Consider the following 24258-nt stretch of genomic DNA (forward strand, 5'->3'; position numbering starts at 1 on the left):
ATTATTACAGGCATGAGCCACTACACCTGGTTCATTTCTGTTTTGGTTTTCCTGTGCTCTTGTGGATAAAGTGTTTCTTATTCTATACATACATAGCTTATCACAGTCTACTGGTATTGACATTTTGCCAGTTTGAGTGAAGTGTAGAAACCTTACCTACTATTAAGTCCCTTTATCCTCCCCCATTTATAATTATCTTAAGTACTTCCTCTATATATTTCAGAACCACTTTAGACAATGATATCCAATCACCATTTATAAAAAACTCCAGAAGCATTAAAGTCTATGGCATTTACCCACATTTTCCTTCTTTCAGTTGTTTTTTCTTCCTTTCTGATAGTCCAAGATTCCTTATTTTATCATTTCCTTTACATTTTAAGAACTTCCTTTAGCCATTCTTTTAGAGTAGTTATGTTGGTGACAGATTCTCTAAGTGTTCCTTCATCTGAGAATGTCTTGATCTCCCCTCCATTTCTGAAGGATACTTTTGCTGGATATTGAATTTTGGTTTGACAGTTCTTTCAGCTCTTGAAAAATGTGCCACTTCTTTCTGGCCTTTGTAGTATCTGATGAGAGATCCTGTTTTTCTCTTATACATAAGAGATTGTCATCTCTTTCTCAATTCTATGTTTGTCTTTAACTTTCAGAAGTTTGATTATTATGTGTCCTGATATGGATTTCTTTGGCTTTATCTTGTTTGGGACTCACTTTCTTTAATTTGGAGATTTATGTATTTTGCTAAATTTGAATAGTTTTCAGCCATTATTTCTTCAAGTACTTTTTAAGCCCATCTCCCCTCTCCTCTCTCTCCATGACAGGAGTGTTAGATCTTTTGTTATAATCCTATAGGTCCCTGAGACTCTATCTATTTTCTTTCTTTCTTTTTTTTTTTTTTTTTTTTGCAGCTCTGAGGTAAACTTTTATTTCTTGGCTGACAGGACTTCCACCCCCATGCTCCTCCTGGCACCTTTTACTCTGCCCAAGCAGTGGCAGCCCAGTCCAAAAGGTGCCTGCCATGGCCAAAGGGGTTGGGGAGTCAGATTCTATTTTCTTTTAAGTCTGTTTTCTCTCGGTTGTTCAGATTGGGTAAGTTCTATTATTCTATCTTCAAGTTCACTGATGCTTTCCTCTATCTTCTCTATTCTGACATTGAATCCATTGAGTTTTTCATTTTGGTTGTATTTTTTAATTCTAAAATTTCCTTGTGGGCCAGGTGTGGTGGCTCACGCTTGTAATCCCAGCACTTTGGGAGGCTGAGGCAGGCAGATCATGTGAGGTCAGGAGTTTGAGACCAGCCTGGCCAACATGGTGAAACCCTGTCTCTATTAAAAATATAAAAATTAGCTGGGTGTGGCAGCATGTGCCTGTAGTTCCAGCTACTTGGGGGACTGAGGCAGGAGAATCCTTTGAACCAGGAGGTGGAGGTTGCAACGAGCCAAGATCATACCACTGCACTCCCATATAGGCAACAGAGCAAGACTCCGTCTGAAGAAAAACAAATTTCCATGTGATCTTCATTTATATTTTCTATTTTTTCCTAAGACTTTCTATTTTTCCATTTGTTTCAAGTGTGTTTGCAAGTGCTTATGATGCATTTCATGAGGGCTGTTTAAAAATTATTGACAGGTAATTTTAATAAGTGTGTCATCTCAGTGTTGGTGCCTACTGATTCTTTTCTCATTAAAGTTGAGATATTCTCAATTCTTAGTAAAATGAGAGATTTTCAATTGATTCCTGAACATTTTGGGTATTTTATTATGAGATTCTGGATCTCATTTAAACATTATATCTAATTTAAACATGTTTAGCAGGCCTCCTTTGACCCTCAACTAGTGAGGAAACAAGGACACTGCCTTGGTTATTGTGACATAAGGGTGGAGGTTAAGGTTTCCTACTAGGTCTCTGCTGAAACCACCTCAAATGAAAGGGAAGGTGGCCTCACTGCTGGGCAGGAGTGGAAGCTTCCAACTAGAGACTCCTATGATACTCCTCTATGAAGAAGGGAGAGGAGACCCATGCGGTCTCCACTGAACCCATAAGAGATGTATCTGTTAATGCTGGGTGGGTATACAAGTCCTAGCTCCTCATTTGACATTCTCTGATGACACCTTGATAGCAGGTGGGAGAAGGGGCTATGTATGGAGTTGTTACATCCATAGCCTAGACTAGTTGAATCAGAATTGCTGGGGTGGGACTCAGGCATCAGCATGTTTTAAAGCTCCCTTGTTGAATCCAATGTGTGTGGAAGCAAGGTTAAGAATTAGTGCCTTAGAAGTTCCTTTAGTCAAGAGTCTGTTGGTGATAAGCTCTGCTTTGCTTATCTGGAAATTCTTTTATTTCGAATCACTTCTTGAATAATAACTTAGTAAATATATAATTATTTTCTCTTACTTCACTTTGAAGATATTATTTCACCATACTTTGGTTTCCATTTTTGCTTATGAGACATCAACTGGCAGTCAATTTGCAGGTAGTTGGTGTTTCCCTGACTGCTCTTAAGATCTTTTGATTTCTTTTGGCAATCTTCACTTTTACAAGGATGTGTTTAGTTGCTTAAAATTTCTTGTGCTTTCTAAATCTGCACATTTATGTTTTCCCTCAATGCTAGAGGATTGTCAGTCATTGTTTCCTCAGTTATTTTCTTTCTCCCATGTGGTGTGATGTGCTGCCATTGTGATGTGATGGTCAAGACCTCCCTTCCCCCAACCCTTCAGTGAAGAATGTGTTGTTATAGTTTAGGGGAGTGCTGTCCCCTTCAGAGTTTGCCTCAAGGTCATGCCCCTTCCCAGGGCAGCCCAAATCCAATGACTGATTAATACAGGATTATAAAGGTCTAGCTATCTCAGCCTAAATCAGAACAATGGTGAAGGCCATTCTATTTGGGCTAAATTTAAAATAGTTGGATATGTAAAAATTTGAGTTTGGTGCCAATGGGCTTTTGAGCTAATGGGTCCCAGCCTGCTCTGAAGAAGTAAACAACATAGGGCCAATATACAGAGGTCATCTTTGGTTCATTTGCATAACATGGCCCCAGCACTGGCACTGAACATGTCATTATCTCTTCAGGTGTTGGCCATTCCGGGTTTGTTCACCCCAGGTACATGTGTGTCTATTCAACCTGTAGTTTGAAGCCTTTTTATTTCAGAAAAACAAAAAACAAAAAAAAACTGTTAGGCCAGGCACGGTGGCTCTCGCCTGTAATCCCAGCACTTTGGGAGGCCGAGGCAGGCAGATCACTTGAGGTCAGAAGTTCGAGAACAGCTTGGCCAATATGGTGAAACCCCATCTCCACTAAAAATACAAAAATTAGCCAGGCATGGTGGTGGGCACCTGTAATCCCAGCTACTTGGGAGGCTGAGGCAGGAGAATCACTTGTACCTGGAAGGTAGAGGTTGCAGTGAGCCAAGATTACGCCACTGACCTCCAGTCTGGGTGACAGAACAAGACTCCCTCTCAAAAAAAAAAAAAAAAAAAGGTATGAAAGTATAGTTTTAGTGTATGTTCTGTTCTGTTGCTTTCCCTTTCCTCTTCAGGAAATCCTATCATACATATGTTAGATCTTCTGCCTGTCTTGTTTTTGTTTTGTTCTGTTTTCTTTCTTTAATCACTTTCTCCCAAATCCTTTTTTATCTCTTTCTTCTTTAAAAAATTTTTTAAAAAAATCCTCCGTGGCCGGGTGCGGTGGCTCACACCTGTAATCCCAACATTTTGGGAGGTCAAAGAGGGCAGATCACCTCCATTTAATCTTCTATTTGTCTGAAGGTATTATCCATTGTCATTTTTGCTTGTGAAACTTCTAGAATAGACTTTATTTCTGAAATAACTTTTCATTTATTCTAATTCCCTCCTGAGTTCTGTAACCTCACTTTGAAACATCTTATTTTTTCCAATCATCATATTTTTGAATTTTTCTAATTCTTGTATTGATTTTTCATAGTCCCTTTTCTTTTCTTAATAGTTTTCTTTTGTTTTAAGGGTAAATCTTTCTGTCATGCTTTCATTGTCAACAGGGACATTATGGTATTATTCCTTATCCGCCTCTTTTATGTATGGACTTCAACTGAGTAGTTTAAATTGCCTTTTTTTTTTTTTGAGATGGAGTTTCGCTCTTGTTGCCCAGGCTGGAGTGCAGTGGCATGATCTTGGCTCACTGCAACCTCCACCTCCCAGGTTCAAGCAATTCTCCTGCCTCAGCCTCCCGAGTAGCTGGGATTACAGGCATACACCACTATACCTGGCTAATTTTGTATTTTTAGTGGAGATGGGATTTTGCCATGTTGGCCAAGCTGGTCTTGAACTCCTGACCTCAGGTGATCTACCTGCCTCGGCCTCCCGAAGCGCTGGGATTACAGGGTGAGCCACCGCGCCTGGCCTAATTGCTCATTTTTAAGGGCAATGAGTTTTTCTGTTTAGAAAGAGCAATAGGAAGAATAGCCTTTTTCTTTTTTTGTGTGATGGAGTCTCGCTCTGTCACCCAGGCTGGAGTGCAGTGGCACGATCTCGGCTCACTGTAACCTCCATCTCCCAGGTTCCAGAGATTCTCCTGCCTCAGCCTGCTGAGTAGCTGGGGTTACAGGTACCCGCCACCACACTCAGCTAATTTTTCTTTTTTTAACCATGTTGGCCAGGCTGGTCTTGAACTCCTGACCTTAAGTGATCTGCCGGCTTTGGCCTCCCAACGTGCTGGGATTACAGGTATGAGCCACCACGCCCGGCCAAGAATAGCTTTTCTAGCTTCAAAGCTTTAGAGTTTTCTTTACCTTAAAATAGGTGATACAAATATGATTTTTTACTCCCGAGACAGGCATCCTCTACTACCTCACCTACTTCTATCTGGACCTTCTCTCTCCTTTTTTTTTTTTTTTTTTTTTGCCCTTATTGTCTCTGCCAAGTTCTATTTGGATTCTACTGCCAGCAGTTTCTCCTCTATTTGGGCTTTGTCTTGGAAGGAAGTGTTGATTTGTTAGTCTCAAGATCTCATAAAGTTCAGACCACTCCAATATCTCCAGAACTTTAAAAATTACAAAAGAAATCAATGAAATTGAAAACAGAAAATAAAGAGAAAAAAATCAACAAAATCAAAAGATGATTCTTTGAAAAGATAATAAAATTAACAAACCTCTAGCCAGGCTAACCAAGAAAAAACAAGACACAAATTATTAATGTCAAAAATTAGAGATGGGGCTCACTCCTGTAACCGCAGCATTTTGGGAGGCTGAGGCGGGCAATTGCTTGAGTCCAGGAGTTCAAGAGCAGCCTGGGCAACATGAGGAAACCCTGTCTCTACAAAATATAAAAATTGGCTGAGCTTGGTGGCACATGCCTGTAGTGCCAGCTACTTGGGAGGCTTCGGTGGGAGGATCACCTGAGTCTGGGTCGGTCAAGGCTGCAGTGAGCTGTTATTGTGCCACTACACTCCAGCCTGGACAGAATGAGCCCCAGTCTCAAAACAAAACAACAACAACAACAAATAGAGATAGGCCATCACTATTGATTCCATGAGCATCAACAAGATAATAACGGAGGCTGGGCGTAGTGGCTCATGTCTGTAATCTCACCACTTTGGGAGGCCGAAGCAGCCAGATCACTTTAGGTCAGGCGTTCGAGACCAGCCTGGCCAACACAGAGAAAACCCATCTCTACTAAAAATACAAAAATTAGGCCGGGCGCGGTGGCTCACGCCTGTAATCCCAGCACTTTGGGAGGCTGAGGCGGGCGGATCACGAGGTCAGGAGATCGAGACCATCCTGGCTAACACGGTGAAACCCCGTCTCTACTAAAAATACAAAAACAATTAGCCAGGCTTGGTGGCAGGTGCCTTTAGTCCCAGCTACTCGGGAGGCTGAGGCAGGAGAATGGCGTGAAACTGGGAGGTGGAGCTTGCAGTGAGCCGAGGTAGTGCCACCGGACTCCAGCCTGGGTGACAGAGCAAGACTCCATCTCAAAACAAAACAAAACAAACAAACAAACAAAAATTAGTGGGGCATGGCAACAGGTGCCTGTAATCCCAGCTACTTGGGAGGCTGAGGCAGGAGGAGAATCGTTTGAACCTGGGAGGCAGAGGTTCAGTGAGCCGAGATTGTGCCACTGTAATCCAGTCTGGGCAACAGAGGTAGTGACTCCATTTCAAAAAAAAAAAGGATAATAAAGGAATATTATGAAGAATTCTATGCCCACAAATTTGTCATGCAGGCTAAAGTGCAGTGGTGCAATCACGGCTCACTGCAGCCTCCACCTCCTGGGCTCAAGTGATCCTCTTGCCTCAGTCTCCTGAGAAGCTAGGATTTACAAGCATGTACCACCACACCTGGGTAAGCTTTTTTTTATTTTTTGTAGAGACGGGGTCTCGCTACATAGGCCAGGGTGGCTAATTTTTATTATTTCTTTTCTCTCCTTATTTGAAATTTAATTTTCTATGTCTAGTTTCCAGAAGTGGAAGCCAATTATTGATTTTATATCTTTCTCCCTTTGGAATATATACATTCAATGCTACAGGTTTCTCTTGCAGCATTGCTTTTACTACATCCCACAAATTTTGATAAGTTGTATTCTTCATTTTCATTTAGTTGAAAATATTTTCAAAATTTCTCGAGTCTTTTTCTTTTCTCTTTTTTGAGGTGGGGTCTCACTCTGTCACCCAGGCTGGAGTACAGTGGCATGATCATAGCTGTATTAGTCAGGGTTCTCTAGAAGGCCAGGACTAATAGGACAGATGTACATATGAAAGGGAGTTTATTAAGGAGTATCGACTCAAACGATCACAAGGTGAAGTCCTACAATAGGCCGTCTGCAAGCTAAGGAGCAAGAAGCCAGTCTGAGTCCCAAAACCTCAAAAGAGGGAAGCTGACAGTGCAGCCTTCAGTCTGTGGCCACAGGCCATACAGCCCCTGGCAAATCACTTAAGTCCAAGAGTCCAATAGCTGAAGAACTTGGAGTCTGATGTTTGAAGGCAGGAAGCATCCAGCACAGGATAAAGATGAAGACCAGAAGACTCAGCCAGTTTGTCCTTCCACGTTCTTCTGCCTGCTTTATTCCAGCTGCAGTGGCAGCTGATTAGATTGTGACCACTGGATTGAGGATGGGTCTGACTTGTTAATCTCCTTTGGCAACATCCTCACAGACATACATACGGAGGAACAATACTTTGCATCCTTCAATCCAATCAAATTGACACTTGATATTAACCATCACAATAGCTCACTGCAGCCTTGACTGCCTGGGCTCAAGTGATCCTCCCACCTCAGCCTCCCAAGTAGCTGGGACCACAAGTGTGTGCCACACCCAGCTAATTTATTATTATTATTATTATTATTATTTTTTAGAAATGGGGTATCACTATGTTTCCTAGGCTGGTTTTGAGTCTTTTTCTTTGGCCTATGTATTATTCAGAAGTGTATTGGTTAATAAGCTACTCCGGAGGCTGAGGCAGGAGAATCGCTTAAACCTGGGAGGTGGAGGTTGCAGTGAGCTGAGATCGCACCACTGCACTCCAGCCTGGGGGACAGAGTGAGACTCCATCTTCAAAAAAAAAAAAAAAAAGAAAAGAAAAGAAAAGAAGTGTATTGGTTAATCTTTAAATATTTGGGTATTTTCTAGCTATATTTCTGTTATTGAATTCTGTTTAATTTTTTTGTGATTTGGGGGCATACAATGTATGATTTGAAGCTCTTTAAATATGTTAAGGAGTGTTTTATGCCCAAAAATGTGGTCTATTTTGGTGAATATTCCATGTGAACTTGAAATGAATATATAGACCAAGTTGACTCATGTTGCTGTTCACTTCAACTATGTCACTACCAATCTTCCTCCTGGATCTGTTAACTCCTAATACAGGGCTGTCAAAAACTCCAACTATAATAGCAGATTGTGTATTTCTTTTTGCAGTTCTATCAGTTTTTTTTCTCTCTTATGTATTTTGATACTAGGGCATACCCATAAAGCATTATGTCTTCTTGAAGAACTAATCTCTTTATCATTGTGTAATGGCCCTCTCTTTATCCTTTTTTTTTTTTTTCTTTTTTTTTTTTTTTTTTGAGACAGGGTCTTGCTCTGTCACCAAGGCTGAAGTGCAGTGTTGTTGCAATCATGGCTCACTGCAGCCTCAAACTCCCAGGCTCAAATGATCCTCTTGCCTCACCCTTCTGAGTAGCTGGGACTACAGGCACATACCACCACGCCTGGCTAACTTTTGTATTTTTTGTAGAGATGGCATTTCACCATGTTGCCCAGGATGGTCTCAAGTGATCCTCCTGCCTCGGCCTCCCAAAGTGCAGGGGTTACAGGCATGAACCATTGCACCTGGCCCTCTTTATCCTTCATAATTTTCCTTGCTCTGAAGCTGACTCCATCTGAAACTAATACAGCTTTCTTTTTTCTTTCATAGAGATGGGGGGTCTCATTATATTGCCCAGGCTAGTCTCAAACTACTGCCCTTAAGTGATCCTCCCGCCTCGACCTCCCAAAGTGCTGGGCCACCCTGCCCAGCCTCCAGCCTTCTTTTGATTAGTGTTAGCATGATGCGTCTTTCTCCATTCCTTTACTTTTAACCCATCTGTGTCTATATTTAAAGTTGATTTCTTATAGACAACACAAGTTGGGTCTTGTTTTTAAATTATTATTATTATTATTATTATTATTATTATTATTATTTTTAAAGTCAGGGTCTCTCTGTCACCCAGGCTGGAGTTCAGTGGCACAATCACAACTCACTGCAGCCTCGACCTCCTGGGGTCAGGTGATCTTCCTGCCTCTGCCTCAGCCTCCGCCTCAGCCTCCGGGGTAGCTGGGTCTACATGCACACACCACCACACCGGCTTTTTGTACTTTATATAGAGATGCGGTTTTGTCATGTTGCCCAGGCTGGTCTTGAACTCCTGGGCTCAAGCAGTCTGCCCACCTCGGCCTCCCAAAGTGCTGGAATTACAGGCACAAGCCACTGTGCCTGGCCCTTTTTAAAAAATTCATGTATTTAGACCATTGATAAACTTGCCCTTGCTATTTCTTTTTTCTTTCTTTTTTTGTCTTCTTCGGTTTTAACTAATCATTTAATATAATTCCATTTTCTCTTTTCTCTTAATATAGCAGTTATATTTTTTGGGGGGCATAGGGTCTCACTCTGTCCCTCAGGCTGGAGTACAGTGGCACAATCACGGCTCACTGCAGCCTCAACCTCCCAGGCTCAAGTGATTCTCCCGCCTTAGCCTCTTAAGTAGCTGGGACTACAAGCCTGCGCCACCATGCCTGGCTAATTTTTTAAATTTTTTTGTAGAGACGGGGTCTCACTATGTTGTCCTGGTTGCTCTCAAACTCCTGGATTCAAGTGATCCTCCTGTCTTGGCTTCCCAAAGTGCTGGGATTACAGGTGTGAGCCACTGCACTCAATCCTTCTCTTTAAAAAAATTTTTAGTTGCTTCCCTAAATTTCACGATATACATTTGTAAGTAATCCAAGTCTTCTTTTCTCTTGTTTTCTTTCTCTCTCTCTTTCATTCTTTTTTCTTTCAAGACAGGGTCTTTCTCTGTCACCCAGGCTAAAGCGCAGTGGTGCAATCATAGCTCACTGCAGCCTTACCTCCCAGGCTCAAGCAATCCTCCTGCCTCAGCCTTCTGAGTAGCTGGGCTAATTTTTATTTTCTGTAGAGAATACAGGTCTTGCTATGTTGCCCAGGCTGGTCTCGAACTCTTGGCCTCAAGCAATCCTCCCCATGTTGTTCTTCGAAAACATTGAGATTATCAATTCCTCTCTCCCATTCTTTTTTTTTTTCCTTTTTCTTTTTCTTTTTTTTTTTTTGACAGAGGTCACCCAGGCTGGAGTGCAATGGTGTGATTTCGGCTCACTGCAACCTCTGCTTCCTGAGTTCAAGTGATTCTCCTGCCTCAGCCTCCCGAGTAGGTGGGATTACAGGCGCATGACACCATGTCCAGCTAATTTTTGTATTTTTAGTAGAGACGGGGTTTCACCATGTTGGCCAGGCTGGTTTTGAACTCCTGACCTTACGATCTGCCTACCTCAGCCTCCCAAAGTGCTGGGATTACAGGCATAAGCCACCACGCCCAGCCTCATTCTTTATAACATTGCTGTCATGTATTTCACTTATCCGTAAGGTAATCACTATTCAGTGATTACCAGTGAATCACTATTCATTGCTGGTATTATTATTTCGAACAAACTGCTATTTGTTACATCACTTCAGATTAAGAAAAATAAAATGTTTTATCTTCATTTACTCCTTCTCTAATGCTCCTCCTTTCTTCCTATAGCCTCAAGTTTTTTCATATAGCCCCTAGATCATTTTCTCTGTAAAGAACCTCTTTAATTTTCTTGCAAGGCAGATCTACTGGTGATAAATTTTCTCAAGTCTTCTTTGTCTGACAAAATCTATTTCTTCTTCACTTCTGATGGATAATTTTGCTAGAAACAGAATTCTAGGCTGGTGGGTTTATCCCCCCTTTTTTTCTTTCTTACATATTTCACTTCACTCTCTTCTTGCTTGCATGTTTTCTGAAGAGAAGGCCAATGTATGTAATCCTTATCCTTGTTCCCCTGTAGGCAGGTGTTATTTTTCTCTGGCTCCTTTCAAGATTTGGTCTTTGATTTTCTGCAGTTTGAATATAATAATGTATAGATATAGATTATTACTTGGCATTTATCCTGCTTGGTGCTATCTGAGACTCTTGGATCTGTGGTTTGTTGCCTGTCATTAATTTTGTAAAATTCTTGATTGTTATTACTCCCTTATTATTCTCTTCATGTGCCTGGTTATTTCTGATTATATGATAGGCATTGTGTTTGAAAAATATTTTTAGAAATAATTGGAGGTCTAAGGGTACATTTTCCTTCTACAGAATGGATATACATTTGTTTCTGGAAGGCATCTAGGGGTTCTAGCAATCTGAGATAATCAAACTAATTTTAGTGATTGAGATGATTCAAATCTGAGCAGTTTCTGAGCAATGAATGGTCTGTTTTCAATTTATCCTGTGGAGTTTTGTCTTTTGAGGTCTCAACCCAAAAAGTGGAGAGTTTTCCAGGGTCTTTTTTGTGGGTCCTGGATTAAAACTTTATTTCTCATTTTATTTACTTATTTTTTCCTACCTCCTGGAATTATAAGGAATGGACTACAACTTTTAATCCCCAACCCTGTGAGGTTGTCAAAAGTGCTTCAGAGCATTTTATCAGCCTTATTTGGAATTGGCAATTGCACCCAGAAGAGACATGCCCCCAAATGCTAGGCTTACTGTTCAGGGTTTTAGTCTTTCTTACATCTCATCCAAGTAATGTTTCATAATATTTTACTATTCCAATGCCTTCAAGCTTTTCTAATTGTCTCCAGTGGTAAGATTGTTCCAAATTACCTAGTCTACCACTATGAGAAAGTAGCCTTCATATATATATATTTTTTTTTTCTTTTTTTTTTTTTTGAGATGGAGTCTCACTCTGCTGCCCAGGCTGGAGTGCAGTGGTGCAATCTCAGCTCACTTCAAGCTCCGCCTCCCAGGTTCATGCCATTCTCCTGCCTCAGCCTCCCAAGGAGCTGGGACTATGGGCGCCCGCCACCACGCCTGGCTAATTTTTATATTTCTAGTAGAGACAGGGTTTCACCTTGTTAGCTGGGATGGTCTCCTGACCTTGTGATCCGCCTGCCTCGGCCTCCCAAAGTGCTGGGATTGCAGGTGTGAGCCAGCGTGCCCGGCCTATATTTTTTGAGACAGAGTCTCACTCTGCTGCCCAGGCTGGGGTGCAGTGGTGCATCTTGGCTCACTGCAACCTCCGCCTCCCGAGTTCAAGTGATTCTCTTGCCTCAGCCTCCCAAGTAGCTGGGATTACACCATGCCCACCTAATTTTTGTATATTTAGTACAGATGGGGTTTTTTTGTATATTTAGTACAGATGGGGTTTTTTTTGTATATTTAGTACAGATGGGGTTTCACTATGTTGGCCAGGCTGGTCTCAAACTCCTGACCTCAGGTGATCCACCCACCTTGGCCTCCCAAAGTGCTGGGTTTAAAGGCGTGAGCCACCGCACCTGGCCTGCCTTAATTTTTGAAATGGTTTTTATCTTTTTCTTGCGTGTGTATCTGTAGTATTTTTACTCATATTTGAATAAATGTAAGAAAACTTGAATAAAGTGAATTTTCCTGAACCAGCGATTAGCATTAAATTTCAGGTAGTTTGGAGTCTTTAGGCTCTTTCTTGTTTCACTACTTTGTGCCTTTTTGTTTTTAAATTCACCTTGTTGCTCTGTATGGTTTTTACAGAAGTTGGAAGATTAAAAACCAGGTTTCTACCATGTTCCTATCAGAACCTGAAGTCTCCCAATTTGTTACATAACCTCTGTATATTTTCAGGTTTCTGTATATGAATAAGCCTCTTTTTGGGTTCTGCATTCTGTCTTGCGGGGCTTTTTGTCTATTTCTGCACCAATACCAACTGTCTTGATAATTACACTTTTATAATGACTTATTTTTATATTTTAATTTTTAAGAGATAGGGTCTCACTCTGTTGGCCAGGCTCCAGTGCAATGCTGCAATCATAGATCACTGCAGCCCTGAACTCAGGCTGTAGTGATCCTACTGCCTTGGCCTCCCAAAGTGCTGGAAATACAGGCGTGAGTCTGTGACTTCATATAAGGGTAGCTGAAGATACATCTGAGTGTAAATGAGATCACTCAAAGTGTATACTGGCTGGATATCAACTCTATTCCATGTTGTACATGTTTTTCTTTTTTTTTTGAGACAGAGTCTCACTCTTTCCCAAGCCAGAGTGCAGTGGTGCAATCTCGGCTCACTGCAACCTCCGCCTCCCAGGTTCAAGCAATTCTCCTGCCTCAGCCTCCTGAGTAGCTGGGATTACAGGCATGCGCCACCACGCCTGGCTAATTTTTGTATTTTCAGTACAGAAAGGGTTTCGCCATGTTGGCCAGGTTGGTCTCGAACTCCTGGCCTCAAGTGATCTGCCTGCCTCGGCCTTCCAAAGTGCTGGGATAACAGGCATGAGTCACTGCACCCAGCTTGTTTTTCTCTTCTTGAAAACTGACTTTTTCATTATGCTTAGGAATTCTTGCACTTACTTTAAAATCAACTTCAAGTTTCCCCCACCCCAAAAAAGATTTGCACTTACTTTAAAATCAGCTTCAAGTTCCAAAATAAAAAGAAAATTGAATTTTAATAGGAACCACATTGAACCTGCAGATAAATTTAAAATCCTTATGAACATTGAGTCTTCTCTTTCATGAAGATGTTCTGTCTCTACATCTCTATCTCCTGTGTCTTTCCAAAATTTAGTAATTTTCTCCACAAAGTCCTTAGGTCTTTTAATAGATTTATCCCTAGGATCATATAATTATGTACTGTTGATGTTTATCTAGGCTGACATAAGTCAGAATTTTGAATGTGTATGTGGAGATGTATAACATGACACAATGTTTTACCTTTTTTTGCATAATCCAGTTTGAGCTATTTCCTTGTAACTAATATAGGTAGAGTGTCAGAAAATGATTATGGAGTGGTCAAAGGCATCATCTTGAAGAGGAAGACTGGCATATACTTCTGAGTGAATTGGACAATGGGGCAAAGCAGGAAACACGTAATCTGACTTGCAGTTTAAAAAGATGACTGGAAGAATTGAGGCAGATGCATTCATTAGGATCCTAAGTAAAGAGTGGTGGCAGTGTAGATAGAGAGGAGTACATGAATCTAAAGAGTTATTTATACAGAGTAGGGATGTTGTGGTGACAATTATGATAGGAAGGAAGGAGTTAAAGATGATTCCCAGACTTTGGCTCTAATGACCAGCAGAATAGTCATACAGGAGGAATAGAGTGGGGAGCTATGACAAGATGAATTCTGCCTGGGACATGAGCTTTAAGTACGTAATGGACATTCAGATGATAGCAAGATGTTGGCTACCTGAGCTTGGACCCCAGAGGAAATACACATACATATATTATATATATGTTTGTCGGTCAGTCTGTCTGTCTATCTATCTATCTATCTATCTATATCTATCTTATCTATCTATCTATCTATCTATCTATCTATCTATCTATCTATCTATCTAATCTGTCTATCTACCTACCTATCTACCTATCTATGGCTTTCCAGGTGTAAGACTGTACACTAAGACTGTCTAAATGAGATCACTAAAAAGAAAGTATAAGAGGAAAGGTAAGGTGCTGTGGCTCATGCCTGTAATCCCAGCACTTTGGGAGGCTGAGGTGTGCAGATCACCTGAGTCCAGGAGTTCAAGACCAGCCTGGCCAACATGGCGAAATCCTGTCTTTACAAAAATGCGAAAAAATTAGCTGAGTGTGGTGGTGCACACCTGTAGTCCCAGCTACCCGGGAGGCTGAGGCAGAAGAATCACCTGAGCCTGGGAGACGGAGGCTGAGGTGAGCTGAGATTGCACCACTGCACTAGGGCCTGGGCAATAGAGCGAGACAGCGAGACTCCGTCTCAAAGAAAAAAAAAAGAAGAAGACAAAATCTTGGTTATGGGCTGGGAGTTTACTGAAGGAGTCAGTGATAGACATGGAGAAACTCAGGAAAGAATGGTGTCACAAAAGCCTGCGAAGAAAGAATTTCAAAGAGGGAGGGATCAAAATCTCAAAAATATGCGAAAAGGTCAAGTAATTTTTTTCCTTATTATTGAGCAATGTCCCTTGATTTGGCAACATGTAGGTTATTGTTGGCCTTAGTGGAAGCGGCCCTTATGAGGATTACAGCCCAACTGTGGGGTCATGAGGCCTGAATGGAAAGTGGTGAAATAGACAAACTTGCAATTGTTTCAGGCAGCTTGACTAATAAAAGCAGGACTGAGAGGTTTTAATTTTATTTGTTTAAACATAGGAGAAGAAATGGATTCGAGCCCAGAAATAGCTGAGTTGCCAGCTTTATCTGTATGTCTGTATTTGGTGTCCAAGAGGAGGAAGATGTCTGATATGGGGCAGCCCAGGACAGTGGCTGAAGGCAGTAGGGGCTAGAGTTAGGTAGCTGAGCTAGGAGTCATATCCCCTGCAACTCCCCAGTGCAAATCTGGACTCAGCGTAGCTGTGTAACCATACAGATGTCACTTAACCTTCCTATGTTTGTTTCCTTATCTGTCAAATGAGGATAATATTGACACCACATTGGTTGGGATGAGGATTAAATACATTAACATCCAGTAAAGTGCTTATAATAGTGCCTGACAGGTCGGGCATGGTGGCTCAGCCTGTAATCCCAGCACTTTGGGAGGCCAAGGTGGGCAGATCACCTGAGGTCAGGAGTTTGAGACCAGCGTGGCCAACATGGTAAAACCCCATCTCTACTAAAAATACAAAAATTAGCCGGGTGTGGTGGTACATGCCTGTGGTCCCAGCTACTCGGGAGGCTGAGGCAGGAGAATTGATCGAACTCGGGAGGTGGAGGTTGCAGTGAGCCCAGATTGCGCCACTGCACTCCAGCCTGGGTGACAAGAGCAAGACTCCATCTCAAAAAGAAAAGAAAAAAAACCAAAAGTGCCTGACACAGCAAGCACATAAAAATGACGAAGCACTTTTGTTCTCCTAGCTGGATCTCCACATCTATCTTCATTCAGATTTCTGACTCATGTGAGTCTAGATAAACACCAGCAGTTCTGAGTTCCTATGTTCAAATATCCTCTTTCATAATAGATCATCCAGACATCCAGACACACGCTCTCACTCACACACTCTGCAGCACACCAGCGAGCATGGCACCCCTTCCCATGTGTCTGCCTGCCAGCTGCTCTTCCTCCTTTCCCACACACACTCCCTTTTTTGAGTGGCTTCCAAAACATCTCTTTCTAATTTGCTATAAAGAGTGAGCCATAAAGAATTTATTAACAATGATGAAAAAAAATCACAGCTAAGTATCAGATTCTCCAGAGGAAATGAGATTAAAAAGAAATTCTGGAAAACAGTTGTTTTTGGAGAAGGGAATAGCATTGGGAAGGGGGATGTTAATAATGTTTCAATCTTTTTTTGTTTTAAAAAAACAAATCTGAAGCAAATATGACTATTGAGATGCAACGAAGCTGGGTGGTTACACTGTTTACTATTTTCTAGACTCTTCTGTTGTTTGAAACATTTGAAATCAGTAAAAAATAGGAGTATTTACTGGGGTAGTTTAGACCAAACATGGGTGTGGTTAGAGTACAGTAATTACTGTGAAAAAAGCAAGGTTCCTGGACATTTACATTTTTTTCTTTTTTTTGAAACATGGTCTCACCCTGTTGCTGAGGCTGGAGTGCAGTGGTGTGATCATGACTCATTGCAGCCTCAGTCTTCCAGGCTGAAGTGATTCTTCTTTCTCAGCCTCCTGAGTAGCTGGGACTACAACCACACACCACCATTCTCAGCTAATCTTTTTAATTTTTAGTAGAAATCAGGTCTCACCATGTTGCCCAGGATGGTCTTTAACTCCTGAGCTCAGGCAATCCTCCCACATCGGCCTCCCAAAGTGCTGGGATTAGAGGCATGAGCCACTGCACCTGACCCTGACATTTCGATTTTTAAAAATTTTGTTGAAAAATGTCACACACACACACACACACACACACACACACACACCTGCTTCAAAGAGGATTTTTAAAAACAGTGGTGGCTGGGCTAGAAAAGATACTAATTTTCAACCTTTATTTCAAAGTTTATTTATTTATAAAGGAAATACAAGTTTTGATAAACAAAGCACCCAATTCCTACTTTTTTCGTGGAAAAAAAAGTATGTGACACATACTTGTCATCCCCTGTATTGATTAAGCTTACAAAAGATATTGACAAAAACTATACAAATCTAGATTTTAGAGTGCTAAGAATGTTGCCATAAGGTATGTGTATCTACATTAATACTAAATAAATTCCACCTACATCCTTTCTTTCACCCTTTCCCAGTATCATTTCAGCTTTCCTCACAGTCTCACTGTCCCAGAAGTCTAGGGGCAATGACTCTCCATCACTAGTGCTGTGGTGGCACCTGTGCTCCCACATCCTGATATCCTATCCCTACGGCAATCCTTTTAGACGCACCTGAAAACACCAGTGACACAGCTTTACTAGATTCCTAGAAGGGAAGGTACCTGGCATGCAGCCTCAGCTCCTACCAAGGAGAGGGGAGGCTGAAGATTCTCCCAGTTTCCATTCACTCCTTTGCTTTGATACCCGTTAGGCCTGCTTTGCCTCCTTAATAGACTCCTGGAATGAAGGGGTGGGGGTGGGGAGCGACTGGAGAACTCTTCCTAGGATGACTGGAGCCAAGAAGTCAGTCTGGGAACTTCCCTGCCTCCTGGTGGCGCACAGCACACAAGATGGCCTGTGTTCCGCTCAGGGGTGGGACTCTCAATTTACAGCCTAGGTGAAGGGAGATGAGTTGGGGAAACAGCGATTCTGTGCATTGGAACAGACTGGGTGGTAACTGCAGGCCACTGCCTATGACCTGTCGGCATTCGGATCTGACGACCTTCAGGTAAATGCTCTCATGATCAATGGACCAAAGGAGCAACAGTGGAGGGTGAGGAACAGTACACTTTACCAATGAAAGTCGTGACCAGGCCACATTAATTTAGTGGTAAAAATAATAACATTAAAGAAAATGTTTACAACAGGAATAGAAAATGACAGAACCTTACTGCTTTAACTCAAGTGTATCACGATCTCTGCCTTCATCCACTTGAGACTTAAAACTCAGTGTCTGCTATTTTTATTTAAAGTTATCCCAAGCAATAGTAACATGAAAGTTATGACCAGGAGGGAAGCAGGGTCGCACCTCTGCAGGGTCCTTGTCTGGGGACCACCCCTCCTACAAGCTTCTGGGTAATAGAGGTAAGGGGGCTCCTGTGGTGGGTGCCAGTGCTGGGACCTTAACTTGTGTATCTGGGCTACAGCCCTGGACTTGGCTAGGCTGGGCTGTGTGAAAATTCCAAGAATTCTGTTGGTAGAAAATGCCCACCCTATCCTTACAGGAACAGCACAAGGCTAGGCTGGTCTACCTCCCACCAGGACCTCGAAGGAACATGACCCAGGGGCTGAAGGATGGTGTTGAAGGACCGAGTTTTACTCAGATCCTTCTCAGCCCTGCCTTCCCGAAGTTTCTGTATCCACTACACTGGAAGCTTTCTGAAAAAAATGCCTGGAACCTGTCCATTGTACCCCCAGCCCAGGGCCCAGCTAGAGAACTTAACAAATAACGGCCAAGGAAATCCTCACCTAAAATGGCTGCGATGCATTACTGCCCCCACCTCTGGCTTACAGTGTCACTTCTGCACCTGAAACCACCAGGGGGCAGTCTGGGTCCACGATGAGACATTTCCTTCTAGAGAAAATCACACCTGCAAAGACTCTCTCCAGAGCCACAGCCCACCTCCATGCAGCCATCCATTCCCTGCGAAGATGCTTTGGGCTGAAAATGGTTGGGAGGAGGGGGATGGAAGTCACCTGCGTTATTTTGGAATTGACCAGGGCCTCTGAGTCCTTCAAATTCAACAATTTACCACAGGCCCGCGCGTGGTGGCTCACGCCTCTAATCCCAGCACTTTGGGAGGCCAAGGCAAGCGAACATCTGACGTCATGAGTACAAGACCAGCCTGGCCAATACAGTGAAACCCCATCTCTACTCAAAATACATGAATTAGATGGACATGATGGCGCGTGCCTATAATTCCAGTTACTCAGGAGGCTGATGCACGAGAATCGCTTGAACCCGGGAGGCAGAGGCTGCAGTGAGCCAAGATTGTGCCACTGCACTGTCAGCCTGGGCGACAGAGGTTTTGAGACAGAGTCTCAAAAACAAAAACATAACAAAAAAATCCACTACCACAGTGCCTAGAGAACAATATGTGTTTAATAATATTTAAATAATGGTTGTATAAAATTGAAGCAGCAAGAAACCCAAAGGAGAATAGCTCTAGGGGAGGGAGGTGGATGAGTATGCATGGGGGAGAGGCTAGTCTGTGACCAGGTTGGGTCTGGAGCCCTCCCCACTGTCCAGAATGCCTCCAAGCCCCTACATTTTTTTCCATATACCAATGCCTTGGAGATGTAATGCAGAAGTGAAGTGAGCAGGCTGAGGATTAGGGCAGGTGTCTGGAATATGGTCAGGAGTGGGAGGGGAGTGACATAGCTCACAGGCTAAGCAGAACAGCACAAAGGCTACAGGTTTCATTCCCAGCCCTCAACTTAAAAGACCTCAGGGGCAGATACTGACTCCAGCCTGGCTGTGCCCTTACCCTAAGGCCATTCACACTTTTTTTTTTTTTAAACACAGGTAATCCATGTTTATTATGGAAAAATGCCACATTACTCTTTATTGAATGTGAGCGCCAGCACCGGCCCCTTTCTCTCCAAGCACAGGGGCACGCAGGCAAGGGGCACGCAGGCAAGGGGCTCCGTCCCCTGGCCGGGATGCAGTGGAAGCCTGGCTCCACTACCATTCACCTACAGCCAGCACCCTCCTCGGTGCCTGGGGCTCAGGTCTGTTCAAACTCCTGCTCACAGAAGCCTACATTGAGGGGTTGGGCCTGGACACCTCGCCTGCAAGAGGACATGAAGAAATGGCAAGATAAGCCCCTCAGAAGGGGCCCCAAAAACACTTTTGACACCAGTCAACAGTCTCTTCTTCCCCATTTCGGTGACTCTCAAACTGTCACTGTACACCAAATGTACCTGGGAATCTCAATTCCAGAGAGTCTCACTTGGGGTGGGGCACAGTATTGGCAAGAATCTGCAAGCTGAACAGGTGCCTCAGGTGATTCTGATACAGGTCTTGGAGATCCAGAAACATTAGCAACATCTATTTCTATCCTGCCTATCTCTGTACCCTAACCCCAAATAACTCAATCCCTTTAGAAAATAGGTGGATGTCTGAAAGGCAGCCAATGCTCTTGGTCTACTTAGCCCTCTGTTCCTGACTCTAAAATGCTGTAAATATGGTGGCATTGGGGAACCTCTAGGCATGCTTCCCTTATTATCCAAGTAAGCAACATGCTTAGAGAACCAGCTGGAAGTTACCCAGTGAATGACATAATTGAGGCTTAGATACCATCATGCTCGACTCTTGGCCCAGGACTCTGCTCTGCACTAGGCTATGTACCCCAAGTACTCAAGACCTAGCCAACGAAGGAATCAGGGAAATGACTATCTTACACAGGCACATCCCTGACAGAGGCAAAGGTGTCATGAGATCCTGTAAGTCAGCCTGGTTCAAATCCTGCTTCTTAGTGACTTTGGACAAGGTACTGAACTTCTCTGTGCTTCAGTATCTATCTCTAAAATGCACCTATCTTATGGGGTTGTGGTGAAGACTAAATGAGACAATATGTGTAACAAACTTTGCACAGTGTTTGCCACAAAATACAGTTGTCCCTCAGTATCCACAGGGGATTTGTTTCAGGACCCCCGTGGATACCAAAATCCAAGGATGCTCAAGTCCCTTATATAAAAATGACACAGTATTTGCATATAACCAATGTTCAACTTCCCATATACTTGAAATGATCTTAGATTACTTATACCTAATACAATATAAATGCTATGTAAATAGTTGTTATACAGTATTTTTTATTTGTATTATTTTTTGTTGTATTTTTTTTTCCTGAATACTTTTTATCGCAGTTGGCTGAATCCGTGGATGAGGGCCGACTATAAGCCTCTGTAAGTGTTAGCTATTGTTAATTATTCTCTTCCTCTCTCTAAGGGGTTCCCCAGCCCTGGATCTGCCCTACTCCGCCTTGCGAAGGCCCCACAGCTTGCTTACCTCAGCAACTCACAGCGGAAGTGTGACAAACGTTCATAGGCAAATGTCAGGTCAGATGTCAACTTGTTGCTCCACAGCCTTTCGGCAACAGCCCCTGCTCTGGGCCTGGAGGAAAGGGGGCATGTGCCAGATTGGGCCCTGTATTCCCTGCAAAGGTGCTGGACATCCACAGGCGGCTACCTCTTGTCTAGGCACCCTGGACTCGCTCAGGCCAAAGGAAGTGATCAATACCTTGTTATAAGCCACAGCCAGGTTGGATGGCTCCCAGAGAGTTCTAGGGCTCAGCTCCACCTTCATTAAAATGTGGGTAGCAATCCCACTCTCTTCCTCTCTCAAAGATACAGGAATAAGAATAAACCTTAAAGGCATCATTAACCACAATGACATTGGCAGCAGCAGAGGTCCTTAAAATGTAAACTCTGCACATCCAACCATACTTGGTAAGGCTGCAGTGAAAACAGCAGAGGGAAGCCTTATTACAGGAATCATGGATGCTTGTGCTGGATCTTCAGCAACTCACCTATGTTCTTCAGGCCTCATTATCTCTCTGAGAAGTGAGGTTAACAATCCCTATCCCACATATCAAAGGGCGGCTGGAGGGATATAGATGGAAGTCATGTGGAGAGTGAATATTGCACACAAATCTTCAGAAGGCTCGTTGCACGGCCTGCTCTCTCTCAGGCCTGAAAGAAGGGTACTAGTCCAGAGGTGGCTAGATGGGATTGGGTCTGTAAGGGAGAACCCCTGCTCTCAGGCCCAACCCTCCACCTCCCCGCCGAAAACCCTTACCAGAGCCTGGGGACCAGGTTTGTGTTGTCCACATATTCTCCCCACATACAAGCCTCTCCACCAATCACCAGAGCCTTCTGCTCAGGGGTACCTGAGGGAAAACAAGCAACAACAGTCTGGTGATGGTGGGGTAACTCCAGGGTCCCTCTGAATCACCTTCCCAATGTGGCCCTCACCCCAGCTAAGTTGTTTCATTTACTAACTGGAAATGTCTGGCCCAGATCTTCCTGCCTCCCATCGTGTGCTCCAGCCCAGCCTCCTTTGGTTAGCAAGGAGAGCTCTCTGCTTTCACCTTCAAATGCCAGGGGTTCCACTACGTAGAAATCCTTCCAGTCAGGGCCATAGGATATACGGTTCAGGTACCAGGGGGCGGAGAGAAGGGCCCGGAAGCCGGCCTTGGTGACCAGTTCCAGCTCCTTCATATAGTTCACTGGAATATCCTCTCGCCATACCTGTATGATTGTGTCTGGCCGAATCTGTTATAAAAGGTCAAATGGCAGTAAGGACACAAAGCTGAGGAGATTCCTGCGCCTTATTCATACACAGGCAACATGGGACAACAGGTATGTGCTCCCTCTGTTTCCCAGCAGAAAAGTATGTCTCTGTGACTCCTGACCATTGAGCTCACACCTCAGGACAGAGGCCAAGGAATCCAGGGCCCTAAAAGGCCTCCCTGCAGCTCTCCTCCCCACCCCTCTGCAGCCTCCCTGTCCACACAGAACTAGTAATACCGGCTGTGAGCTGAGGGAGGCAAGCAGTGGGACCCAGGAGCTGCCATGTCCAAAAGTCTCCAGATGTTTCTGGGGATGGGACAAGGTTCCTGAAGAGTCCTTGCATGTGACAGGAGACTGGGATCTTACTATCAACAATAAAGGAGAAGGTAGCCTTGGTCCCACAGACCCAGAAGACCCTAATCTATGATTTAGGAAGAAAAATCCAGCCTATCCAAGTAACCTAGCAGCAGAAATAGTTCTTAATTAAGTTTGTAATGAGGGAAGATAGAAACTCTGACACATAAACCCAGGGCTCATACCACAGCGGCCTTTGGTTTTTTTGAGACAGGGTCTCACTCTGTTGCCCAGGGTCGAGTGCAGAGGCACATCTTGGCTCACAGCAACCTGTGCCTCCTGGACTCAAGCAGTACCCTCACCTCAGCCTCCTGATTTTTGTATTTTTTGTAGAGACGAGGGTTTCGCTATGTTGGCCGGGCTGGTCTTGAACTCCTAGGCTCAAGCAATCCACCTGCCTTGGCCTACCAAAGTGCTTGGATTACAGGCGTGAGCCACCGCACCCAGCACTCTGTGGCCTTTCTAGAGAGAAAAGGAGAGTGCTCTGACCATTAAAGCCCAATCCAAACCCGGAGGATCAGTCTCTGTAGAGCAGGGAGGAGCTGGGGAGACCAGAGGGAGGCACTGCTGGTGACTTCTTCTTTTCTCTGCCCCGGCTCACCTTTACTTTATTATCAAACACCTCCTGCCACACCACATAGCCCTTGCCATAAGAAGAGACGATGTCCAACAGCCTGGAGAGGAGAGGAGTGTCTATTAAGTGTCTGTTTAGCTCAGACGGGCTCTAGACTATTTGTGCCAGTGCTCTAGGGGTTGAGCCTGGCCAGGGGCCTATTCCTCATTAAGCAGTGTCTTTCCCCAGGGTTGAAAACCAACCACTCCAAACCTGAAAGGATGGGACAAAGGACAAGGGAACCCTGCAGGGACCAGACAGTGGCCAAGCAGGGACTGACTGGGTATGGAAAGGGAGGACCCCACAGGACCCCCAAGGGACCCCACCCACCCTCCTTCCTTCCTCACGTCTGGATGTAGAAGGACTCCAGCTGCTTGAAGTCCTCACCGAAGCCTTTCTTCCTCATAAAGTCCTGGATATCTGGGTTGGACTTCCTGAATCCCAAGAGAAAATGAAGATTAATCTTTCAACATCCTGAAAGCCTAATGCCTGGGGATTAGTCATCTGGCCCCCTATAACTTCCTCTTTTCACCTGAAAAATCAAATAAGCAAGGATCTCAGAAGCCCTACATGTGGAAAGTGTGGCCAAGCAAAGTTATGTGAAGCAGGTGGGCTGTTGACACAGGCTGAGAAAGGCTGAGTCTGGACCTAAAGAGTTTTAAGTTCAAACTCCCAAAGAGAAAACATGTTAATCCTCTCTGGACTGCAACATGAGAATCCAAGGTCTTAACTTAAAGCTCCAGCACACTGGATTTCAGCTTTCCTATCTGCTCTTCCAGTTGGATGACAAGCCTTGCTGTCTATCACCTGCTGCAGATCCCTTACGTTACGACGTCCACATTTTGCTCACGTTGTTCTCTTTCTGGAATATTTTCCCCTGCTCACATCTCCAAAAAGCCAAATGATTTCCCCAGATTCAGCTCTAGCGCCCTCTTCTCAAAGCCCCTCAGCCTCTTTTGAGCTCACTAGAACCAAGGGTTTGGACTTTACAACTGAATACTAATTAGACACTGTCATCTATTAGTCTTGAATTCTGTGTCTTGACTCTTCAACTAGACACTTTTAAGCCTTCATAAACAGGGATTATTTTTCTCTATCCTGAACTTTTCCAAGACAATTCTGTGCCCAGGGCTGGTTTTTCTATCAATACCTCAAGGATATGAGAGTAGGAAGGAAGAGGTTCACAGTGAAAGCCTTGCCAAAATCAGATAGGATCTCTATGTAGATGGGCAGAGGAAGGCCTAAGACCTGAGCAATGTGA

At 43.7% G+C, this 24258-nt stretch overlaps 1 protein-coding gene and 1 long non-coding RNA gene across 7 annotated transcripts in view; one reads left to right on the forward strand and one right to left on the reverse strand.

Moving 5' to 3' along the window:
- The window catches only part of HEXA (hexosaminidase subunit alpha), a 56075-nt gene that overhangs the window by 4425 nt on the left and 27392 nt on the right, over positions 1-24258 (reverse strand). For 3 of the 6 annotated variants that reach the window (XM_054531281.2, XM_054531287.2, XM_054531283.2), the window contains 5 exons: positions 23345-23431; positions 22986-23058; positions 21829-22012; positions 21537-21627; positions 20748-20852 (listed from right to left, as the gene is read on the reverse strand). In XM_054531281.2, the coding sequence (XP_054387256.2) occupies positions 20748-20852; positions 21537-21627; positions 21829-22012; positions 22986-23058; positions 23345-23431 (540 nt within the window). 6 annotated transcript variants of the gene reach the window in all.
- LOC103892552 (uncharacterized) lies at positions 1897-23877 on the forward strand. Its single transcript, XR_008514170.2, has 3 exons — positions 1897-2061; positions 20688-22099; positions 23187-23877. It is a non-coding gene; the product is annotated as an uncharacterized LOC103892552 (long non-coding RNA).

The sequence above is a fragment of the Pongo abelii genome, chromosome 16 (genome assembly GCF_028885655.2).
Source record: "Pongo abelii isolate AG06213 chromosome 16, NHGRI_mPonAbe1-v2.0_pri, whole genome shotgun sequence".
In the NCBI taxonomy this organism is placed as follows: domain Eukaryota; kingdom Metazoa; phylum Chordata; class Mammalia; order Primates; family Hominidae; genus Pongo; species Pongo abelii.